The 25,661-nt window shown below is 48.6% G+C and overlaps 1 protein-coding gene across 1 annotated transcript in view; it reads left to right on the top strand.

Moving 5' to 3' along the window:
* Positions 1–25,661, top strand: part of TBL2 (transducin beta like 2) — a 77,651-nt gene that overhangs the window by 14,845 nt on the left and 37,145 nt on the right. Inside the window, exon 2 of the mRNA XM_030185807.1 lies at positions 20,575–20,705. Within this exon, the coding sequence (XP_030041667.1) occupies positions 20,575–20,705 (131 nt within the window). The remainder of the gene's footprint in view (positions 1–20,574; positions 20,706–25,661) is intronic.

Genomic DNA, 25,661 nt, shown 5'->3' with positions numbered 1-25,661 from the left:
TTTAATCCACAATAGGACATTTCCTCCTATCCCATGACCCTCCAATTTCCTCTGTAGCCTTTCATGAGGTACCTTGTCAAATGCCTTTTGAAATCCAGATACACAGTATCAACCGGTTCCCTTTGTCCACATGTTTGTTTACTCCTTCAAAGAATTGAAGTAAATTGGTCAGGCAGGATTTCCCCACACAAAAGCCGTGCTGACTTGGTCCTCAGTAATCCATGTCCTCGGATGTGCTCTGTAATTTTGTTTTAATAATAGCCTCTACCATTTTCCCCGGCACTGACGTCAGACTCACCGGTCTATAATTTCCCGGATCTCCCCTGGAGCCTTTTTTTAAAAATCGGCATTACATTGGCCACCCTCCAATCTTCCGGTACCACGCTCGGTTTTAAGGATAAGTTGCATATCACTAGCAGTATCTCCGCAAGCTCATTTTTCAGTTCTATCAGTACTCTAGGATGCCTACTCTTCATAAAGAAACCTGGGCTATGCTCAAGGAAAAGCTTTCAGGGCTACTGCATTTGCAGTCTATACAGGCTTACAGGGTAGTTGTGCCATCCTCAGTGCTGCCTGTTGATTCATCAGAGAGACAGTCACAGGAGAGGTCCTTTACACCGGCTTGGGCAGCACAGCATGAACCTGACTGATGCATGTGTCAATGTCGGCAGAGGAACTTTCTCCATCTTCGGAGATTCATCTGTCTCGATGCACCTCAATACACAGCTGACCCTCTAGTCAAAACTCTCTTCCACGTGCTTCTCATGCGCAGTCCTTTGAAGAGTCTGAATCGGACCTCTCCTGGGAGACGGATCAGGACCCACCGAACCTCTCAGATGAAGTGTCTTATGGCATTCCATCTGATCCTTCACCACCACCTGAAAGACAGGTCTCCTCCAGAAAGCATCTCTTTTCCTGGTTTGTCTGGGGTATGGCTTTACTTTAGTTTACCAGGGGCTTATATTCTGCTCACACATGGAGAGGTTCGGAACGGATTACAGAGTAAAAAGAATTCAACAAGATTGCATTGGGAAGACATGTTTCATAGCAGATTACAGAGCGGGTTAGCAGGTAGATAAGTTAGTCTGATACATAGATGCAGTGAAAAGGACTTCAGTTTGACATTAACATGCAAGCCATACCTTTCAAATTAGAAGAAGGAATCACTGTTCCACGTCATACAATTGTGAAGAATACTCTTATTAAAAAACTGGGAAACTCCACTGACAGTTCAGATATCCACAATGAAAATTGATACCATGTATAGGATACAGAAATCCAGTGGGTGTGAAAAATCACAATTGCCCCATCATTCCCTAGTTGTGGAATCTGCTTTGAAATGTATTTGCAGTGTAAGATCTCGTGCTTCTGCTCCTCCAGGAAGAGAAGCTAGAACATTAGACTCTTTTGGCAGAAAAACTTCAAGTTTCAATGCTAACCAGTCGTATATTAGATTATCAGTAGGGCTGCATTTTGATAAAAATCTTTGTGATTAATCACGGGGCATAGCCAGCCGGAGTGGAAGAGTGGCCTAGTGGTTAGGGTGGTGGACTTTGGTCCTGGGGAACTGAGGAACTGAGTTCGATTCCCAGCACAGGCAGCTCCTTGTGACTCTAGGCAAGTCACTTAACCCTCCATTGCCTGCCGCATTGAGCCTGCCATGAGTGGGAAAGCGCAGGGTACAAATGTAACAAAAATAAATAAAATAATAAAAAGCAGTCCATTGGGGCCCAGGGGGGGGGGGGGCACATGTTTTTTTTTTCTCACCCCCGCATTAGGTATTATACCTTTTGCTGGTGCACCACCAGTTGAAGCAATTCACTTCCAAAGTGGCCCCCTTCCTCCTTGTACCGCTTCAGGAGCAAGGAAATCAGTGGAGTGGCTCCAGCTGCTGATGCCGCCACTCCCCGAGCATGCTCAGTTAATGCACGAACTAGGGGAGCGCAAGTGTCAGTTGCTGGAGGTATGCCGCTGACTTCCTCGTTCCTGAGGTAGTATGAGGAGGAAGGGGGCTACTCAGGCAGCGGATTTCTTCAGCTACCCCACCAGCCATTGAACAGGTTTTGCAGATTTGAGGGGGCCTGAGCCCAAAGTGGGGGGCCCAGGTCTTCAAGGCCCCCCTTCACCCTGTGGCTATGCCACTAATTAAAAGTCCAGTATCTGCTTTCTCCTGCCTCCAAGTCCAACTCTCTGCCTTTCTACCCCCAGGCCCATTATCTCTCTCTCTTCCCTCTCTCTCCAAACTCTCCCTAAGTCCCAACACCTCTCTTTTTCATCGTTCCCTCCACCCCAGGTCCACTGCCTTCTCTCTATCTTTCTCTCCCCCCCCCCCCCCTCAGTCCAGCACTTCTCTCTTTTTCTTCCCTCTCTCCACTCCAGGTCCATTATCTCTTTTCCTCTCTCTTCTCCCTCCACTGCCCTCCTTCCATCCTTCTCTCCCTATTTTCCCCTTCTCCCCTGCACAGTCCAGCACCTCTCCCTCCCTTTTACCCTGCTTGTAGTTGTCTCAATTTCCACCTTTCCTCCCCTCACAGTCCAGCATCTCTGCTCTCCCTTCTCTTCCCTCCCAATTCTTTCTCCCCTCTACCCCCAGGCCCATTATCTCTGTCTCTTCCCTCTCTCCCAACCCCCCTCCCGAGTCCAACACCTCTCTCTCTTTGTCTTCACTCCCTCCACCTCAGGTCCATTATCTCTCTCCTCTATCTTCTCCCTCCACTGCCCTTCCTCCAGCATCTCTCCCTGCCCGTGGATCTCTCAATTCCCCCCCTTTCCTCCCCCCATGGTCCGGCATCTCTCCTCCCCTCCCCCCCACACAGTCTGGCAGCTCTCTCAGGTGTCTCTCCCCCCCCCCCCCCAGGTGTACCTTTTCAAATCCGAGAAAGTCTAGCCCTGCAGTGCCAGCAGTAGCCCTACTCAAAGGCTGCTGGTGGCCTGCTCCGGGCCTTTCCCTCACTCATCCCGCCCTTTTGAAAACAGGAAGTTGTGTCAGAAGGGGGCGGGGATAGGTCAGGAGAAAGACCCAGGTCAGGCCGCAGGCAGCCTTTGAATAGGCCTTGCTCTGCAGGGATGAAGACTTCCTTGCATTTGAAAAGGTAGAGGGGAGGGAATGATGCCGGATTATGCAGGCAGCAATTATTAATCTCGATTAATATTTAATGTGTTAATCACGGTTAGCGTGCAGTTCTAATTATCAGCTCTATTCCACAGTTTATCTCTCATATAGAGTACTCGTCTTTGCAGAATTCCTTCCTCCTGAAAAGACTGAAGAATTCCATAAGCTTCACAGAAAGCTTCTTGACTGTCATAAATATGTGGCAAGGCAAGCCGGCTTGTTGATGCCTTTGTTTCCTTCTGCATTTCTGTCTTGGCAGTGACAATGTGACATCTCTTCTGGCTCAGTGTCTCATATCTCGAATCTGCTGTCCAGGAGCATCTAGCAGATGTCCCTTGTCATGGAGTCCCTTGTCATGGAGACAACTTGTTCGGTGATGAAGTTGAGGAAGTAGCTGACCTAATTAAAAACTTACACATACTATAAAGACTTTAGACCTATTGCAAACATTCCTTTTTTTGCTAAGTTGATTGAGTTTATTGCAAGTTCTCAGTTAGCAAACTAAATAGAAAAGTATGATGATCTGTATAGTTCTCAGCATGGTTTCTGATCTTTTCACAGTATGGAGATCCTATTGCTGTCTTTTAACATCTGAGGTTAGACAAATTCTGTGCAGTGGTAGAGAGATGATATTGATATAATTTGACATATCTGCCGCCTTTGATACTGTTAATCAGATATTAAGTATGTTGTCTGAATGTAGTTTTAGTGGCTTAGTATTCAATTGGTTTGAATCTTTTTTGAGGGACAGCAGATATTCTTCATGGGAATCGCCTTGTGGTGTTCGTCAAGGCTATCCCATCTCACCACTCCTGTATAACTTGTATTTGAGCTCTCTTGGTCGAATTCTGTTGAATCCTGGTGAGCTCATGCTGTCTTATGCAGATGACAGTTTCTTTTTGATTCCTGTTGGCCAAGGTGTAAATTTAAATTCTTCTAAGATTAATAGTTGTATAAACAGGATTAAAGATTGGTCTGTTAAGGTCAAATATCTTTAAATACTGATAAGATTAGAATACTTTGGTTCTCATTGGATTTATCTAAAATTCCCCAGATGATCTTGAGTGATGATGGGTCTCAATTTAGCGTGGAGAGAACCTCTAAAGCCTTGGGAGTGGTCCTGGACTCTTCACTAAATATGGAACCACAGATTAATGGCTTAATTAGAAGAGCCTATTTTAAATTGAAACAATTACGTTTGTTGAGATCCTATTTCTTACGTGATCATTTTAGGATTATTGTGCAGTTAACAATCTTATCATTATTGAACTATGGAAACTCGTTTTCTCCGAGGACAAGCAGGCTGCTTGTTCTCACTGATGGGTGACGTCCACGGCAGCCCCTCCAATCGGAAACTTCACTAGCAAAGTCCTTTGCTAGCCCTCGCGCGCCCGCGCGCACCGCGCATGCGCGGCCGTCTTCCCGCCCGAAACCGGCTCGAGCCGGCCAGTCTTCTTTTGTCCGCACTCGGTACGGTCGTGTTTTCGCCGTGTCGAGCCCCGGAAAGTCGACCTCGCGCGTCCAATTTGTTTGAACGTGTTTTTTTCCTTCGGGAAAGCTTTGTCCTAGTCGGGAAGTGCTCCGGAAACCCCCCGCCGGGTTTCGTGTAAATCCTCCCCGTACTTCCAGCTTTTTTGCCCCGGTAAGTTTTCTTTCGTCGTCGGGGTAGGCCTTTTTTCGGCCTCGGTCGAGATTTTTTCTCCCTCTAAATTTGGTGCTTCAAATTTCGCCATTTCGGCTTTTGATTTCGCCGGCGTGATTTTTCCGCCCATGACATCGAAGCCTTCCAGCGGCTTCAAGAAGTGCACCCAGTGCGCCCGGGTTATCTCGCTCACTGATCGACACTCGTCGTGTCTTCAGTGTCTGGGGGCCGAGCACCGCCCTCAGAACTGCAGTCTGTGTTCCCTGCTTCAAAGGCGGACTCAGGTAGCGAGACTAGCCCAGTGGAACGTGTTGTTCTCGGGCTCTTCGTCGGCATCGGCACCGGGATCTTCGAGTGCATCGACGTCGTCAGCGTCCAGACCATCTTCCTCGGCCGCCCCTGCATCGAGTGCATCGAGGCATCGGGCCTCTGCATCGGCGCCGAGACATCGGATAGCTGCATCGACGTCGGTGGTACCAGGACCTCGTCTGCTGATGTCGTCGGACGGTGGTGCATCGGGTGGAGTGCAGGTGAGGGCTGTCCATTCCCCTGCTGGTGGCGGTGAGCCCTCGGGTGGGTCTCCGCCTACCCTGAGGGCTCCTGCGGTACAGCCCCCCCGAGATCGACCTTCTTCAGTCTCGGCCCCGAGGAAGCGACGGGTGGATTCGACGTCCTCCTCGTCGGTGCCGGGGAGCTCCGGTGACATGCTTCGGAAGAAATCGAAGAAGCATCGACACCGGTCTCCTCCCCGTGTCGGCACCGAGAGCTCTGGGTCGCCGAGGGATTCGGCACCCAGCAGGCATCGGCACCGAGAGGACCGCTCACCCTCTGTTCAGGAGGTGTCGATGCGCTCCGCTCTGGACAGCCCGGAACAGCCTCCACGCCCGGAACAGGTACTGACGTCGACGCCTGCATCGACCTCTCAGCCTTTCTCTGCAGCCGCTCTAAACGAGAGCCTCCGGGCCGTTCTCCCAGAGATTCTGGGAGAGCTGTTGCGCCCTACCCCTCCGGTACCGGCGGTGCTTGCGCCACCGGTACCGTCGAGCGTGGCGCCGGCTGGCCCATCGCCCAGGTTGAGGTCCCCGACGTCGGTACCGCGTGCGGTACCGACCGCGGCCACCTCCCAGGAAGGCTCCCCGACTACGTCGGCGGAGGGAGCTTCGCCGACGCGGGCGAGGGAGTCTACCTCTCGACGCCCCCATCGTGGACGGGGTTCCACGGAGTCGAGCAGGGCGAGGTTGCAGACACAGGTCCGTGAACTTGTGTCTGACACCGAGGGTGAGGCCTCGTGGGAGGAAGAGGAAGATCCCAGATATTTCTCTGACGAGGAGTCTGGGGGTCTTCCGTCTGATCCCACTCCCTCTCCTGAGAGACAGCTTTCTCCTCCCGAGAGTCTGTCTTTTGCCTCCTTTGTCCGGGAGATGTCTACGGCCATCCCCTTCCCGGTGGTTGTGGAGGACGAGCCCAGGGCTGAAATGTTTGAGCTCCTGGACTATCCTTCTCCACCTAAGGAAGCGTCCACTGTTCCCTTGCACCATGTCCTGAAGAAGACATTGCTTGCGAACTGGACCAAACCATTAACTAACCCCCACATTCCCAAGAAGATCGAGTCCCAGTACCGGATCCATGGGGACCCAGAGCTGATGCGCACTCAGTTGCCTCATGACTCTGGAGTTGTGGATTTGGCCCTAAAGAAGGCTAAGAGTTCTAGGGAACATGCTTCGGCGCCCCCGGGCAAGGACGCTAGAACCTTAGACTCCTTTGGGAGGAAGGCCTACCATTCCTCTATGCTCGTGTCCAAGATCCAGTCTTACCAGCTCTACACGAGCATACACATGCGGAATAATGTGCGGCAGTTGGCGGGCTTGGTTGATGCTCTTCCCCCTGAGCAAGCCAAGCCTTTTCAGGAGGTGGTCAGGCAGCTGAAGGCGTGCAGAAAATTCCTGGCCAGAGGAGTTTATGACACTTTTGATGTTGCGTCCAGGGCCGCTGCTCAAGGTGTGGTGATGCGCAGGCTCTCATGGCTGCGTGCCGCCGACCTGGAGAATAGAGTCCAGCAGCGGATTACGGACTTGCCTTGCCGTGCGGATAACATTTTTGGCGAAAAAGTCGAGCAGGTGGTAGAGTCTCTCCACCAGCGGGACACCGCATTCGACAAGTTCGCCCGCCGGCAGCCTTCAGCTTCTACCTCTACAGGTAGACGATTTTTCGGGGGAAGGAAGACTGTTCCCTATACTTCTGGCAAGCGTAGGTACAATCCTCCTTCCCGACAGCCTGCGGCCCAGGCTAAGCCCCAGCGCGCTCGCTCTCGTCAGCAGCGTGCGAATCAGCAAGGCCCCGCGGCTCCCCAGCAAAAGCAAGGGGCGAGCTTTTGACTGGCTCCAGCAGAGCATAGCCGACATCCAAGTGTCAGTGCCGGGCGACCTGCCTGTCGGAGGGAGGTTGAAAGCTTTTCACCAAAGGTGGCCTCTTATAACCTCCGATCAGTGGGTTCTCCAAATAGTCCGGCAAGGATACACCCTCAATTTGGCCTCTCAACCTCCAAATTGTCCACCGGGAGCTCAGTCCTACAGCTTCCAGCACAAGCAGGTACTTGCAGAGGAACTCTCCGCCCTTCTCAGCGCCAATGCGGTCGAGCCCGTGCCATCCGGGCAAGAAGGGCTGGGGTTCTATTCCAGGTACTTCCTTGTGGAAAAGAAAACAGGGGGGATGCGTCCCATCCTAGACCTAAGGGCCCTGAACAAATATCTCGTAAAAGAAAAGTTCAGGATGCTTTCCCTGGGCACCCTTCTCCCCATGATTCAGCAAAACGATTGGCTATGCTCTCTGGACTTGAAGGATGCCTACACACACATCCCGATACTGCCAGCTCACAGACAGTATCTGCGATTTCAGCTGGGCGCACGCCACTTCCAGTACTGTGTGCTACCCTTTGGGCTCGCCTCTGCGCCCAGGGTGTTCACAAAGTGCCTAGCTGTGGTAGCAGCGGCGCTTCGCAGGCTGGGGGTCCACGTGTTCCCATATCTCGACGATTGGCTGGTGAAGAACACATCCGAGGCAGGAGCCCTGCAGTCCATGCAGATGACTATTCGCCTCCTGGAGCTACTGGGGTTTGTGATAAATTACCCAAAGTCCCATCTTCTCCCAGTGCAGAAACTCGAATTCATCGGAGCCCTGCTGGATTCTCGGACGGCTCGCGCCTATCTCCCAGAGGCGAGGGCCAACAACTTGTTGTCCCTCGTCTCGCGGGTGCGAGCGTCCCAGCAGATCACAGCTCGGCAGATGTTGAGATTGCTGGGCCACATGGCTTCCACAGTTCATGTGACTCCCATGGCCCGCCTTCACATGAGATCTGCTCAATGGACCCTAGCCTCCCAGTGGTATCAGGCCGCCGGGGGTCTAGAGGACGTGATCCACCTGTCCACGAGTTTTCTCGAATCCCTGTATTGGTGGACGATTTGCTCCAATTTGACTCTGGGACGTCCCTTCCAAATTCCTCAGCCTCAAAAAGTGCTGACCACGGATGCGTCTCTCCTGGGATGGGGAGCTCATGTCGATGGGCTTCACACCCAAGGAAGGTGGTCCCTCCAAGAAAGCGATCTACAGATCAATCTTCTGGAGTTGCGAGCGATCTGGAACGCTCTGAAGGCTTTCAGAGATCGGCTGTCCCACCAAATTATCCAAATTCAGACAGACAATCAGGTTGCCATGTACTATGTCAACAAGCAGGGGGGCACCGGATCTCGCCCCCTGTGTCAGGAAGCCGTCAGCATGTGGCTCTGGGCTCGCCGTCAAGGCATGGTGCTCCAAGCCACATATCTGGCAGGCGTAAACAACAGTCTGGCCGACAGGTTGAGCAGGATTATGCAACCTCACGAGTGGTCGCTCAATTCCCGTGTGGTGCGACAGATCTTCCAGGCGTGGGGCACCCCCCTGGTGGATCTCTTCGCATCTCAAGTGAACCACAAGGTCCCTCAGTTCTGTTCCAGGCTTCAGGCCCACGGCAGACTGGCGTCGGATGCCTTCCTCCTGGATTGGGGGGAAGGTCTGCTGTATGCTTATCCTCCCATTCCTCTGGTGGGGAAGACTTTGTTGAAACTCAAGCAAGACCGAGGCACCATGATTCTGATTGCTCCCTTTTGGCCGCGTCAGATCTGGTTCCCTCTTCTTCTGGAGTTATCCTCCGAAGAACCGTGGAGATTGGAGTGTTTTCCGACCCTCATCACGCAGGACGAAGGGGCTCTGCTGCATCCCAACCTCCAGTCCCTGGCTCTCACGGCCTGGATGTTGAGGGCGTAGACTTTGCCTCTTTGGGTCTGCCAGAGGGTGTCTCCCGCATCTTGCTTGCTTCCAGGAAACACTCCACTAAGAGAAGTTACTTCTTTCATTGGAGGAGGTTTGCCGTCTGGTGTGACAGCAAGGCCCTAGATCCTCGCTCTTGTCCTACACAGACCCTGCTTGAATACCTTCTCCACTTGTCTGAGTCTGGTCTGAAGACCAACTCCGTAAGGGTTCACCTTAGTGCAATCAGTGCATACCATTACCAAGTGGAAGGTAAGCCGATCTCAGGACAGCCTTTAGTTGTTCGCTTCATGAGAGGTTTGCTTTTGTCAAAGCCCCCTGTCAAGCCTCCTACAGTGTCATGGGATCTCAATGTCGTTCTCACCCAGCTGATGAAACCTCCTTTCGAGCCACTGAATTCCTGCCATCCGAAGTACTTGACCTGGAAGGTCATTTTCTTGGTGGCAGTTACCTCGGCTCGTAGAGTCAGTGAGCTTCAGGCCCTGGTAGCCCAGGCCCCTTACACCAAATTTCATCACAACAGAGTAGTCCTCCGCACTCACCCTAAGTTCCTGCCAAAGGTTGTGTCGGAGTTCCATCTGAACCAGTCAATTGTCTTGCCAACATTCTTTCCCCGTCCTCATTCCTGCCCTGCTGAACGTCAGCTGCACACATTGGACTGCAAGAGAGCATTGGCCTTCTATCTGGAGCGGACACAGCCCCACAGACAGTCCGCCCAATTGTTTGTTTCTTTTGATCCCAACAAGAGGGGAGTGGCTGTAGGGAAACGCACCATATCCAATTGGCTAGCAGATTGCATTTCCTTCACTTACGCCCAGGCTGGGCTGGCTCTTGAGGGTCATGTCACGGCTCATAATGTTAGAGCCATGGCAGCGTCGGTAGCCCACTTGAAGTCAGCCACCATGGAGGAAATTTGCAAAGCTGCGACGTGGTCATCTGTCCACACATTCACATCTCATTACTGCCTGCAGCAGGATACCCGACGTGACAGTCGGTTCGGGCAGTCAGTTCTTCAGAACCTGTTTGGGCTTTAGGATCCAACTCCACCCCCCGAGGGCCCTGTTTGTTCTGTTCCAGGCTACACTCTCAGTTAGTTGGTAAATTTTTTAGGTCAATCTCAGTTATGTCCTCGCCGTTGCGAGGCCCAATTGACCAATGTTGTTGTTTTGAGTGAGCCTGGGGGCTAGGGATACCCCATCAGTGAGAACAAGCAGCCTGCTTGTCCTCGGAGAAAGCGAATGCTACATACCTGTAGAAGGTATTCTCCGAGGACAGCAGGCTGATTGTTCTCACAAACCCGCCCGCCTCCCCTTTGGAGTTGTGTCTTCCCTTGAAGTGTATTGTCTTGCTACATACTGGACTGGCCGGCTCGAGCCGGTTTCGGGCGGGAAGACGGCCGCGCATGCGCGGTGCGCGCGGGCGCGCGAGGGCTAGCAAAGGACTTTGCTAGTGAAGTTTCCGATTGGAGGGGCTGCCGTGGACGTCACCCATCAGTGAGAACAATCAGCCTGCTGTCCTCGGAGAATACCTTCTACAGGTATGTAGCATTCGCTATATTTGGGCTTGTCTTCTAAGCAACTTTCTAAAATTCTAATGATTCAGAATTCAGTTGCTAGGCTAATATTCCAGAAAACTCAGTTGAATCATATAACCCCTTTATTAGGTGCACTGCAGTGGTTACCTGTGCAGGCTCGGATTGTTTTTAAAGTACTTTGGTGCTTCTGGATGGTACTTGCCCTGAAAGTGCATCTCAGTTGATGAATCTGTTAAAATTTAGGACAGCCTCTAGGAGATGTAACTATCTTTTGTTAGCTTTCCCTTCAAGTAAAAGGTATACGATTTAAAGCTACTTTCTCTCAATCTTTTTTTTTTTTTGCAGCAGGTAGTCTTCTTTCTGAGTTACGTTCAATGAGAAGTTATTTTTCATTTTGAAAAGCTTTGAAAATGTATTTGTTTGCTAAGCCTGGAAAGATGTGAACTTTATTATATACTTTTATTTCATGTGTAAGTCCTGATAACTGTATCAATCTCTAATTTTAATTTGATGTAATTCACCTTGAATCTTATCTTAAGAGAGTTGGCGAGAGATAAGTCCTCGATAACATAACAGACTTTATCCAAGCCATATACTTCTGTTGTAGAGCACAATTTTCTCTTTCAGATGATACTGTTCACAAGCTGATTCAGGCAGACTCTAATAATTGGCTTTGAACTTTGGTACATTTACCATTTGCACTGACAGTGCCAACTTTGAAGAGATCCTGCAGGGCTGTTATAGATGCTGGTTAGTTGCAAGTCTGGCAGTATTATGTCCTGCACAAGCATAATGCTTGTTCAAAATTTCAAGTCCGTATCTTTGTTTGCATGGAAGTTGTTGCGGTCTGAATATTGGTCCAAATATGTTCCGATGAATCGCGACCAATTTTGATGCACACTTTGAGTCAACTTGTTTGACTGGATTTTGCATCCTTAATGTTAAAATGTATTTCATCGGAATTAGCATCAAAAACTGTACAGGATTTGAATTTTTTAGCCATTCGGATTTTATTAGACCCCAAAAATGGCATTTTGGTAAATGTCGCACGTTCATGGACTGACAACCTTTCAGAAAAGGGGGTCTAGATCTGCAACTATTGCAGTTAGAGACCTCAAATTTTGGGAAACTTTGTTTAACACCTGACTTGCGCAACAGATACAATTTGAACAAAATTGGAGAACATGATGGTGGGAACTTTTTTTAATTTTAGACCACTTGGCATGGAATGACCCTGTGCTCTTCGTTGGCAAAAGTCTTGTTTCAACTCCCTCCACGTGAACCTACTCTGAGAAGAACTTTCGGCCCTCCTCCAGCAGAATGTGATAGAACCAATTCCTCTGCCAGATAGGAGTGGAGGGTTCTATTCCAGATATTTTCTCATACCAAAAAAGACAAGGGGGGGGGGGGAGTACATCCAATTCTTGATCTACAAGACTTAAACAAGTTTCTCCTCAAAGAAAAATTTTGCATAGTATCCCTGGGGTCACTACTTCCCTTGATACAACCCAGCGATTGGCTTTGCTCTCTAGATCTCAAGGAGGCATACACACATATTCCTATTCTCCCTTCACATGGAAAGTTTCTCTGTTTCCACTATGGAACTCTGCACTATCAGTACAAGTCTTACCTTTTGGCTTGGTCTCTGCTCCTTGAGTCTTCATGCACGAAGTGCCTGATAATGGTAATTGCAACACTTTGCAAATGGGACATTCAAGTCTTTCCCTATCTGTATGACTGGTTAATCAAAGCAGCCTCCTTGGGTTTGTCATAAATCACTCCAAATCACATCTTTAACCGGTTCAATCTTTAGAGTTCATAGGGGCTCTCCTCGACATTATTCAAGGGACAGCCTTCTTTACTCAACCAAGGGCGGACATATATTGCACCTTGCCACCCGGGTGTTCAACTCCACCCAAGTATCTGCTCGTCAGATGCTTCACATTCTAGGTCACATGGCTTCTCCACTTCTGAATTCCTTAGGGGATACTCTCCTTTCAGTGGTCCTAAGCCATGGGACTACTATCAGCTCATGTTTGGATCACTCCACAATTCCTCCACTCTCTGCAGTGGTGGATGGTGTCTAAGAATTTTACTTGGGATGTTCCATTCCATCTCCTTCTGCATCGCAAAATCCTCACCACAGATGCCTCCATGATAGGATGGGGAGCTTATCTTGATGGTCTCCACACACAGGGTTCTTGGTCTCCCCGAGAGAGAAGACATCATATCAACTTTCTGAAATTGCGAGCTATTTGGAACGCTTTCAAAACCTTCCAGAACTGTATCTTTGGTAAGTGTTGCGCTTCTCACCGGCTGCGTTCCTCACCCGCTCCTCATCTCCACCTCCGTGAAGAGGAGCGTCGGCCATCTTGGCTGAGCCGACGCTCCAACACCTCGCATCCACTGGTGAAGTAGGGTGCCGGCCGTGCCTGAGCCGGCGCTCCGAGTGGCGCCCTGGCCATCTCTGCTTCCACAGGTTAAGCGCCGGTCATCTTTGCAGTGCCGCGCTCCGAGTGGCGCCTTGACTCCGGGTGCGGGGCCCAGGAGCGCGGAAACTCTCGCTCCGCCTTCTGCTGCCCTGGATTGGATGCTCACTACCAGGCTCCGCCCCTCCAGCTGATTAGCCTATCTGAAGTTTTCCTTGCCAGCTGATTCCTCTTGCTCCTGTGGGAGGGGGCTATTTTAGGAGCAAGCCTTCCCCACAGACTTTGCTTCAGCTTCTACTTTTGTAGATCTGCCTGTGCGTCTGTGTGACTTTTGTTACTACTTGCTTCTTGAGCTGATCTGACTTTGCCTGGACCTGACTACTGCTTTTGCTTGCTGCCTGCCTTTGAACCTTTGCCTGAACCTGGACTGTGTCTTTTGGCTTGCTGCCTGCCTTTGAGCCTGAACCTGGACTGTGTCTTTTGGCTTGCTGCCTGCCTTTGAACCTTCGCCTGAACCTGGACTGTGTCTGTTGCTTGCTACCTACCTAGACACTCTACCTGGACTTGCATTCCTAGAGACCGTGCCTGGATCCGTCTCTGGCTTCTAGTGCCCTGCTCTTCATCTTCTACCAGCAGGTAGAGATAGAGAGACTTTCAGAGGATTACTATATGTGGTCATGTGCAACCACCTGAACCTCAGTATTCTCTCTATCTAGCAGGTGGATGGTCATAACCATTCAGCTTTGGATTGCTTAGCTCCTGGCCAGGTCCTCCAGGTTCGGTGGGGTTGAGGCGGCACAGGCTTAGAGTCTAGGTGTACACTTGGTGGCGCCAGGTCCCTCCCTTCCACCCCCATCGGTCTCCTCCTAGTCTGGCTTGAGGTACCTTGACTGAGATTTGCTCCGGCTCCTTCTCCTGCCTATTAAAAAAAAAAATCTCAAAGCCTGCTCACATTAGCGCAGTGTGCTTGTGCCGGTTTATAGTCCCAGCTGTGGTGTGAGGGGATCAAACTTGTCTCCAGTAATAGATTCCCAAAGAGGGATGAGTATTTTCATGATGGCTGCACCGGCAGGGTCTCAGCGCGGTTCCCGGTGTGGGAACCAGGGAGAAGCATCGGGCATTTGTTCCCCCAACCGCTGCGCCAATGGATGCCACTAGGCAGCCTGAATCCAGGGAGTGTGGTGTTCTCCCAGCCCATTCTGGTGGGTGTGGTGGAGTTTTTTTTGGCACATGCGCCTGCAGGCACCATCTTTTCTGCCACACGGCGAGGACTCTCCATGAAGAGTCTGGTTTGATTGCGATGCTGGCAGTTTTACTACTACTTATCATTTCTATAGCGCTACTAGACGTACGCAGCGCTGTACACTTGAACATGAAGAGACAGTCCCTGCTCGACAGAGCTTACAATCTAATTAGGACAGACAAACAGGAGCTAAGGGAATATTAAGGTGAGGATGATAAAATAAGGGTTCTGAACAAGTGAATAAGGGTTAGGAGTTAAAAGCAGCATCAAAAAGGTGGGCTTTTAGCTTAGATTTGAAGACAGCCAGAGATGGAGCTTGACGTACCAGCTCAGGAAGTCTATTCCAGACATATGGTGCAGCAAGATAAAAGGAACGGAGTCTGGAGTTAGCGGTGGAGGAGAAGGGTGCAGATAAGAGAGATTTATCCAGTGAACGGAGTTCCCGGGGAGGAATGTAGGGAGAGATGAGAGTGGAGAGGTACTGAGGAGCTGCAGAGTGACTGCACTTATAGGTCAATAAGAGGAGTTTGAACTGTATGTGGAAATGGATAGGAAGCCAGTGAAGTGACTTGAGGAGAGGGCTAATATGAGCATAACGACCCTGGCAGAATATTAGTCATGCAGCAGAATTTTGAACAGATTGAAGAGGAGAGAGATGGCTAAGTGGGAGACCTGTGAGAAGCAATTTGCAATAGTCTAAGCGAGAGGTGATAAGAGCGTGGATGAGGGTTCTGGTAGTGTGCTCAGAAAGGAAAGGGCGAATTTTGCTGATATTGTAGAGAAAGAAATGACAGGTTTTAGCAGTCTGTTGAATATGTGCAGAGAAGGAGAGGGAGGAGTTGAAGATGACCCCAAGGTTATGAGCTGATGAGACAGGAAGGATGAGTGTGTTATCCACAGAAATAGAGAATGGGGGAGGAGGAGAGGTTGGTTTAGGGGGAAAGATAAGAAGCTCAGTCTTGGTCATGTTTAGTTTCAGATGGCGCTGAGACATCCAGGCAGCAATGTCAGACAGGCAGGCTGATACTTTGGCCAGTTTTGAGTGCTGGCCATTCTGAAGCTGTGGCTGGGGGAGCGGGGTAGATTCCCCACCCCCCCCTTTTTGCTCCATATTTGGTACCTTTGCAGAGTACAGTGTTTCTGATGAAGAGACCTGAGGGACTAACAGACTCCTTCCTGTCAGAAGACTCCAGTGGGAGTCCTCGGGTCTCCCGCAGCTTCCCTATCGGCCACATCACTAGGGTCGGAGGTCCAGCGAGACCGTGAGATTGGTCTGTGGCTTCCTCAAGCTTAATGACTGCAGTTTGGCAACACAGAAAAAGAGTGGGAAATGGACCAATGACTCCAGGAGAACGGGAGATAAAATTCCAAAGAACCACTTTATTCAATGACTCATTGAATAAAGTGGTTCTTTGGAATTTTATCTCCCGTTCTCCTGGAGTCATTGGTCCATTTCCCACTCTTTTTCTGTGCTGTTATTTTTACGTGGGAGTTAGTGTTCATCCACTTAGGTGGATTACTCTCTCTTGCAGTTTGGCAAGTAATGATTATACTGTGAGTGTATTATTGAGGACAGTGACTGCGCCCTCTTGCAGTTGGGCACTAAGACTATTTCTGTCTTGATTTACCTTTGCTTGGTACCCTTATCGAGGTGGTTTATGGTTTGTGTTCACCTCTTGCAGCTGGGCACTAAGAATATTTCTGTCTTGATTTATCTTTGCTTGGTACCCTCCGTGAGGTAGTTTATGGTGTGTGTGCAACATAAAAGGAAGGGAGAAAGGGATCAGGATTAGGGAAGGTTCTACTCTAGGTTTTTCACTCTTACCCTTTCTCAGAGCATGGCAGTACAGATGGCGTTGAGTCAGGCTTAGTGCTATTGACTCCATGTTTCTGGGAGAAATGTTACATTTTGAGTTTATTTCTGAGGCTAGTGCACTCCTCCTAGGTTTCTCTTGGTCTTCGTGGTAATTCTGCACCCCCTCCTCGATTCCTGTGATAAGAGGACGACTTTCCCTCTTTCTCAGATCAGTGGGTCTTGGACCTGATCAGAGAAGGCTACAGAATAGAATTCAATGCCCCGATAAGAGACGTGTTTGTGGAGTCCCGATGCGGTTCTGCCGCCAAATGGGCGGCAGTAGAGGAGACCTTGCAAGGCTTGATTCACATTGGGGCGGTTTCCCCCGTGCCTCCCGCCGAATGCGGCTCTGGCCTTTACTCCATTTACTTCGTGGTGCCGCGAAAAGGAGGGTCTTTTCGGCCTATCCTGGACTTAAAACAAGTCAGCAAGTCTCTGAACGTGTGGCATTTTCACATGGAAACCCTGCGCTCTGTCATAGCGGCGGTACAGCCAGGAGAGTTTCTCACGTCTCTGGACCTGAAAGAAGCTTACTTGCACATACCAATTTGGCCCCCGCACCAGAGGTTTCTGCGTTTTGCGGTGATGGGAAAACATTTCCGGTTTTGGGCCTTGCCTTTTGGCCTCACCACAGCTCCCTGAACCTTTTCCAAGGTAATGGTGGTAGTAGCTGCTTTTCTCAGGCGAAAGGGTTTCTGGGTTCACCCGTACCTAGACGACTGGCTCATCAGAGCAGACTCTGCAGAAGAGAGTCATCAGGTTACAGCCAGAGTGGTCTCAGTACTGCAATCTCTGGGCTGGGTCGTCAATATAGCCAAAAGTCACCTGACCCCCTCTCAATCTCTAGAATATTTGGGGGTCCGGTTCGACACAGCCTCGGGGATGGTCTTCTTACCCGAGCAAAGGTGGTGCAAGCTGCCTGCTCCTGAGGATTCCTCGCACGCGAGCTTGGGACATAGTCCAGCTGTTAGAGTCGATGACGGCCACTTTGGAAGTGGTGCCTTGGGCGAGCGCACCTGAGACCTCTGCAGTGCTCCCTGCTTCAACGGTGGTCTCCAATATCTCAGGATTATCAATGCAGACTCACGTGGCTCCCTGCGGCCCGGCTCAGTATGGAGTGGTGGCTCTCAGACAGCATGCTGCGGCGAGGAATGCCGCTAGCGCTCCCCGATTGGTGCCTGGTGGTAACAGATGCCAGCCTGAAGGGCTGGGGTGCACATTGCCGGGGAAGGCATGCCCATGGTCTTTGGACACCCGAGGAGTCAGAGTGGTCCATCAATCGCTTGAAGTTGAAAGCGATTTTCCAGGCGCTTCTGGCCTTTCAATTGACCCTGGAAGGATTGGCTGTCAGAGTTCTGTCAGACAACTCGACAGCAGTGGCCTACATAAATCGCCAAGGAGGCACTCAGTGCATAGCACTAGCAGCGCAGGCCGCACAGATTTGCCACTGGGCCGAGCTTCATCTGCAGTTTCTGTCAGCAGCTCATATTGCAGGTCAGAGCAACGTGCAAGCTAATTATCTGAGCAGGAATCAAATCGACCCAGCGGAATGGGTCCAATTTTTGATTGTCTGCACTCCTTGTCCTTCTTGTCCTTTAGATTGTAAGCTCCTTTGAGCAGGGACTGTCCTTTGATTTTTGTACAGCGCTGCGTAACCCTGGTAGCGCTCTAGAAATGTTAAATAGTAGTAGTAGTAGTAGTAATGGGAACTTGCAGACGAAGTATTCCTGCAGATATGTGCCAAATGGGGAAAGCCCGTAATGGATCTTATGGCGTCAAGCACAAATGCCAAAGTCCCGTCATTCTACAGCAGACGGAGAGATCCTCGCTCGGCAGGGTTGGATGCCTTGGCTCAACCCTGGCCTTGGGGCCTCCTGTATGTGTTCCCTCCATGGCCCTTGATAGGGCGAGTACTCCTGCGGATTCGGCTCCACCAAGGAGAGGTGGTTCTCATTGCCCTGGATTGGCCCAGGAGGCCGTGGTATGCGGACCTCCGGCGGATGCTGGTAGAGGATCCCCTGCCGTTACCTCTGGTACCGAACCTGTTGTCACAGGGCCCGGTGACCATGGAGGACGCCTGCCACTTTGGTCTTATGGCATGGCATGGCTATTGAGAGGGCGCAATTGAGAAACAAGGGATATTCCAGTAAAGTCATTTCCACTCTCCTACAGGCCCACAAGCGTTCCACTTCCGTGGCTTATGCCAGGATTTGGCGCCAATTTGAGGCTTGGTATGCTTCTAAAGCGATCACACCCATACGGGCTTCTGTCTCGCCGATACTTGACTTTTTGCAGGATGGTTTACAAAAAGGCTTGGCCTATAATTCCCTGCGTGTTCAAGTGGCAGCCTTAGCATGTTTTCGAGGGAAGGTCGCTGGCCTCTCTCTGGCTGCTTGCCCGGATGTGACATGGTTTCTTAGAGGGGTGCTTCGGCTCCATCCTCCCGTGTGGGCTCCATGTCCGGCCTGGAACCTGGGGTTAGTTTTAAAGGCCCTTCAGTGTTGGCCCTTCGAGCTGCTTAGGCAAGCTTCAGAGAAGGATGTGACCTTAAAGACGGTCTTTTTGGTGGCTGTGACATTGGCGAGACGGGTATCTGAGCTCCAGGCGCTGTCCTGTCGAGACCTATTTCTGCAATTCTCAGAGTCTGGAGTAATGGTACGTATGGTGCCTTCCTTTATGCCTAAGGTGGTTTCAGCGTTTCACCTAAACCAGCCTATTTTCCTGCCCTCCTTTTCTAAAGAGGAGTTTCCAGAAGCCTATGGGCAGTTGCACCTTCTGGATGTGCGAAGGGCTCTGTTGCAATATCTGTGCATGTCAAATGCCTTCAGGACCTCTGACCATCTTTTTGTTCTTTTGTCAGGTCCGCGCAGAGGGTCTCCCGCGTAAGGCCACTATAGCCCGTTGGCTCAAAGAAGCTATCTTTTCAGCATATCTGCTGTCTGGCTGACCTCCGCCTGAAGCCTTTAAGGCACATTCCACAAGAGCGATTTCCTCTTCTTGGGCTGAAACTGGAGCACTCTCTCTTCAAGAGATATGTAGTGCAGCGACATGGGCTTCTAAGCTCTCTTTTGCCCGACATTACAGGCTGGGTGTGGCTGCCAGGAGGGACGTACATTTTGGAGCACAGGTCCTGGCATGTGGTGTGGCTTGTTCCCATCCTATCTAGGGATTGCTTTGATACACCCCACTCGTAATGGATTCATCTGCTTGATGACAAGGAAGGGAAAATTAGGTTCTTACCTTGGTAATTCTCTTTCCTTTAGTCATAGCAGATGAATCCATGAGCCCTCCCTCAGTGGTTCATTATGCGATTCATGTTACTTTTATGTTCAGTTTTTCCTGTAGATATGTTCCCTCATTGGGAGAAGTTGGAAAACAGTCTTCAGGATTTCTGTTCAGTTACAGGAGGATGAGTTCATTCCCTCCAGTAGGATGAGTCCATTCCCTCCTTTGACTTATAGCTCCAGTTTTGGGGCATTCATCCGCTGTGAGGAAAGTTCATGTTGTTATGCTTTGCGGTGTAACACTGCTTTGGAAGCTTCAAATACTGAAGAGGCAGATGGAGCTAGCTGGCCATGAGGCACTATGGTTTTTCAGTGCTCTCTATCTCCCCCTGCTGGTTGATGGACACAACCCACTCGTAATGGATTCATTTGCTATGACTAAAGGAAAGAAAATTACCAAGGTAAGAACCTAATTTTCCCTTAGTGAGTCTTCAGCACTTAAGTTGAGTCTTAATTTTCAGTTAGAAAAGGAGTATCTTGCTGGACTGCCAAGATTCTTTAATTGAAGGAAACCAGAAGTGTGGATGAGTAGTCTCTCTCACAGCTTGCATCTATAAGCATCAGCCTAATAAATATATGGCCCTGTTTACTAAGCCGTGCTGTTTGAGTGCTAGTGTTTTTAGTGCGCACTAACGCTAGAGACATATTCCTGTGGGTGTCTCTAGCATTAGCGCACGCTAAAAACGCTAGCGCATCTTAGTAAACAGGGCCCATATTATGTTAATTTGCTTTTAGTTAATGTTATTTTGTTTGCTTCATTTCTGATTTTAGAAATGTCAGGTGAAGAAAATAGGCCAAGCATGCTGGGAAGCGTACCATGTGATTTCCATGAGGCCAAGGGAGAGTAATGCTAGTAACATGCCTCCTGAATTGGTTGACCCTATAGGACCCTACCCAAACCTGGAGCAACTACTGAAAAGGCCTGAACTAAGTCCAAATAAATAAAAAGTCCCTTACCCCCTACAATTCCCTTCAATAAATGAAACAATAAACATAACACAGCAATCTACCAGATAAGCAAGATCTAGTAACATTTTTTTCAAAAATATCAGTCAAAGCACTTGAATGAACATCCAGAAAAATACCTCTGCTTGTATTGAGTCCCTCCAAGAGTACAAGAGGTTTTATTCAGCATTGAGAGCCTCTCACATCTGCTTTGATTTTATTTTCTAGGCCAGAAAGTAAATGGCCAGGCAGCTTCTGACAGGTTATTGGGAACTAAGAAACAGAAGCAGCAGCAGCGTGGGAGGAAGGAGAAGGCACAGCACACGTTCACGCACCAGCTTTTGGCCTCTGCTTTGAAGGTACTGTGGGACAGCTGAGAGGGACTAGGTTCTTTGTTTCTAGTTGCTGGAGCTTCTTTGGTGGATTCAAGTAACAGTTATCCTAATAATTAAAAGCTACAGTGTCACCAGATGTGTGCATAAGTTAACCTAGGTCTGTGATCGTCACTAATTTTTAAGTCGGGGCCACTTTGGATCTAAATGAGCTAAAGGAGAGCTGTCAAATCTCTTACTGTGTAGGGCCATAACACTGCTGACCAGCGTATATCAATTACATGCATCCCCACCAGCCGGCCTTCAGACTTTTCATTACGGATTTCATCTAGAAGGTAGGCATTTTGAAATGTCTTATCCTTCAAGCATGTGGCTCTTCCTCCCATCTACTCCCCATTTTTGTCCTGAGCTAGAGTAGGGAGGCAGAGGAAAAAAAAAACAATGGCAATGGTGGTCACCCCAGAGGTCAACAGGAGCTACCATTGACCTCTGGGCTTTACATAGCGAACACTAACCTAGATGAACCTCAGTCCCACAAGAACTTGCAGAATATATTCTAGGAGCTACACTCCTGGATGCTTTCTGAGAGCCTTGTTTTGCACAGGGCTGTCTCCCATAGTGGACCTGTGGCAAGGAGAATTTATTGTATTTTTGGGCCTGTAGGTTAACAATAATATTGTATTAATGTACAGTCATCTCTATATTACTGTTTGCAAGTGACCCTTGTAAAATGAAAAATTATAAATGATTAAATATAAATATTATGTTGCTTTAAAATCAATAAATAAAGTAAAAAAAAAAAAAAAAAAAGGCGCTCCTTTCTATGCATCACTCAGAAAAGGCTGTGCATCGCTTGGAATACTAATCAGTTCATTGTAATACATTTGCATATGATTATCATTGGCTGCTACTGCCAATGGCCACACAGGACCCATTTGTGCATTGCTCGCTAAATAACGTGAACGCTAAACTGGCTAGACCCAGTCTAAATTTATTTATTTATTTATCACATTTGTATCCCACTTTTTCCCACTGATTGCAGGCTCAAAGTGGCTTACAGTAGTACTGTAATAAAGTTGCAATGCAAATAAGTACAGTTTTGCAAATTGAGAAACAAGGTATGAATAACAATTGAACAATAGTTATTAAGTAAAATAGAATTAACAATTAATCAATAATAAAATGAGGAAGATAATAACATGTAATTAGTGTCCACTGGGTCATATGATGGTAAAGTATAATTCTGATTAAGTTGAACCTAGGGAATAAGCCTTTTTAAACAATACTGATTTCAATAATTTCCTAAAGTTTAGATCGTTCTGGGTAGATTTTATTGGTTCAGGTAGGGCATTCCACAGTTGAGTGCCAATGTAAGTGAAATTTGAGGCGTAAATTGATTTATATTTTAAGCCATTACTGTCTGGATAGTGTAAGTTCAAATATGATCGTGAGGTACTGGATCTGTTTCTGGGTGGTAAGTCAACCAGTTCAAGCATATATTCAGGTACCTCACCGTAGATTATCCTGTGAATTAATGCACATATTTTGAAAGCTACTCACTCTTTTATAGGGAGCCAGTGCAGAATCTCTCTGAGTGGCTTTGCAGATTCGAATTTAAGTTTTATAAATATCAGTCTAGCCGCAGTATTTTGAGCCGTTTGTAATTTCTTGAGTAGATGTTCTTTGCATCATGCATATATAGCGTTGCAGTAATCCGTCTGGTTTAGGACCATGGATTGTATCAAATTACGGAAGACTTCACGGGGAAAAAAATGGTTTTATTCGTTTGAGTCTCCACATTGAATAAAACATTTTCTTTGTGGTATTGGTTACTTGAGTCTCCTGTGTTAGATATCTATCAATTGTGATCCCTAAAAGTTTCAGATTATCTGAGATTAACAATGAAAGGTTGGGGGTTAAAGTGGTAGGATTATATTTGTTATATTGAGATGTTAAAATGAGACAGTGGGGGGGGTCACGTGATGCTGTGAGCAGCGGAAGACGTGCTGAGAGAGAGCTGCTCAGGGGACTCCCTCCCGCCGTAAATTTACCTCCCACGAACCGCTTATAAAAGAAACTTGCCGTTGCTAAAGGGGAGAGGAAGCGAATGGACAAATTTGTGGCCAAGACCGAACGGCAAATGCCTGCTAAAACGCCGAGAAAAGGACCGGATCGCTCGCGCCATAGCGAGGACAAAATGGCGGCTTCCTCCCCACCGGCTTCGCCGGCACTTCTGGACTTCATTCCTGAGCTAACGGACGCTGTGGTGAAAGCACTTGACTCCCGCTTTGTGCAGCTATCGGAACAAATAGCAGGGATGGTTCAAACAACAGCAGAGCTGTCTCGGCGGACAGGCGAGCTTGAATGCAGAGTCGCGGATGTGGAGGACACAGCACAGGAGCATGCAGAGAGTATTACAGCACTGAAAGCTCTTACAGAGTCACAGCAAGCCAAAATCGAAGATCTTGAAAATAGAGCTAGAAGGGAAAATCTGAGATTTGTGGGCTTCTCAGAAACTATAAAAGACACAAATTTATTGACATGGCTGGAAGGCTGGCTGTTGGAAAATTTCCCAGAGGTGGGGGAACAGGGCCTGATCCGCCTGGATAGAGCACACAGACTTGGACCGGTGCGGACCTCGACAGACAGACCAAGGATTGTGATAGCGAAGTTCCACAGCTTTACTCAAAAAGCGCATATTCTGCGTTTATTTAAATCTCAAAAAGAGGATCTACAATTTGAAGGCCGGTCGATCCGGATATTCCAAGACTACTCGACAGCATTAACTCTAAAACGCAGGGCATACTCAGGAATATGTTCACAGCTGGTAACAAAGAACATTCGTTTCTCAGTGCAATATCCAGCCACATTGAAGCTGCAGCATAATAACAAGTGGCACTCTTTTAGCTCCCCGGAAGAATTCCGAACCTGGGTGAGCACACAGGAGGGAATGAGTGATATGACCTGAGAGTATAGATTGTCAAACACTAGGTAAATGGCAAGTTTTAATGCTGTTATTTGTTCCATGTTAAAGGAGGTATGTGTGTAGGCTTTGTAACCATTGAGCGAGGGGGGGTAGTCCCCGCAAAGCATAAGGAGCGACCCGTGGCCCGCTCTTGATGGGGGTGGAAGCCAGAGTTAGAGAAGGGGAGGGGGATCAAAGGGAAGGGGAAGGGGAAAGGGTGGGGATAAGGGGGAAGAGGGGGAGATTAGTAGGACTGCTTGGAGTGAGAGGTATTATAAATGGAGTGGGAGTAATTAAGAAGATGGAAGAAAAAAAGGTGATAGGAACACAGGGGACCACAGGCTGGGGACAGATACCTCTGGGGGAGGCTGGGCTCCCGGGGGTTGTGTATGAGAAGAGAATCAGGAGAGAACAGGTTTATCCCAATATAGATGACGGATAAACGTCACTTGAGAATATTGTCATGGAATGTAGCAGGGATCAACTCACCAATTAAACGTTACAAAATTTTATCCCAACTAAAGGCGCATGGAGCTGATATCGCGTGTTTACAAGAGACGAAACTCTCGGATATCGAACATGCGAAGTTATCTCAACAGTGGGTGGGAGAGTGTCACTACTCTTCTTCCGGGAATAGTAGAAGTGGTGTGATTGTTCTATTTAAGAAAGGCCTCCCGTGCCAGTCTAAATTAATATATAAAGATTCAGAAGGAAGGGTGGTGTTGATCCATTTAAATTTCCGGGGACACCAGTTTTATCTGTGCACAGTATATGGGCCCAATAATTATTGTCCTAATTTTTTTCAAACTTTAATCGCATTGGGAATGCAAAATACAGATGCTCCCTGGGTATGGACCGGGGATTTCAATCAAGTCATGGACCCAGTTTTGGATAGGTCCTCCCCAGGGGCAATAGCTGCATTGCGAGGAGGGAGGGGTCTTCCAGCACTATGTAAATCACTGCAGTTGGTAGACCCTTGGCGCCTGCTCAACCCTGAGACCCGAGATTATACGCACCAGTCTAAGGCGCACCAAACGTGGTCACGTATTGATTACATATTAATGACACACACATGGTTTTTCAGAGTGGGGAGGGCATTTATAGGACCCACAGAGATCTCTGACCATGCCATAATTGGAGTAGATTTAGATTTAAATTCTGGAGGGTTGACTAACACTCATTGGCGCTTCCCCTCCTATCTTTATCAGGATAGACAATTTATAGATCATGTGAAATCACGTTGGCAGTTTTATATAGATACAAATGCACAACCTGATACTTCACCAATATTGTTATGGGAGGCTTCTAAGGCAGTCCTCCGGGGGGAAATAATTGCATTTATGAGCGCACGCACCAAACGATTAGCAGCAGGTATAGTTAGACTAGAATCGGCCTATAGAGCTGCAAAGAGATTGCATCTAGCTAAGCCCAACAAGGAAAACCAAGAAAAAATGGCAGCCGCTCTGGTAGCTTTGAACATGATGATTCATGAAAAATATCAGAGACTTCTGTATGCTAAACGATTAAATTTCCAACGTTTTGGGAATAAATCGGGCAGACTGTTAGCACATGTAGCCAGAGCCCAAACAGCCAAAAAATTTATTCCCTATATAAATTCTCAAAAAGGGTCACAGCTCTCTAAACCTGAAGAGATTGCAAACGCATTTAAGGAATATTTTGAGGGGTTGTATGCCCAAGGACAGGGGCAACAGGGCTCTCTGATAAAAGACTACCTGGAAGATGCAGGTATGCCGCGTTTGGGACAGAGGGTGCAGGAGCAGCTATCTCTTCCCATAAGAGCACAGGAACTTCAGACAGTTCTGAAATCTATGCCTTTAAGATCAGCTCCAGGCCCTGATGGGTTTTCAAGCGAATACTATAAAATTCTGAGTCAAGATTTAATGGGACCTCTTATTTTGTATTACGAAGCAGTGATAGAACGCGGACATCTTTCTCCGGGGGAGAATGAGGCCCTAATTACTTTGATCCCCAAATCAGGTAAACCCCAAGATCAAGTA

This window comes from Microcaecilia unicolor, chromosome 13 (assembly GCF_901765095.1).
Source record: "Microcaecilia unicolor chromosome 13, aMicUni1.1, whole genome shotgun sequence".
Classification (NCBI taxonomy): Eukaryota; Metazoa; Chordata; class Amphibia; order Gymnophiona; family Siphonopidae; genus Microcaecilia; species Microcaecilia unicolor.
Note: the sequence above shows the minus strand (reverse complement) of the source record. Positions and strands in the feature narration are given on the sequence as shown.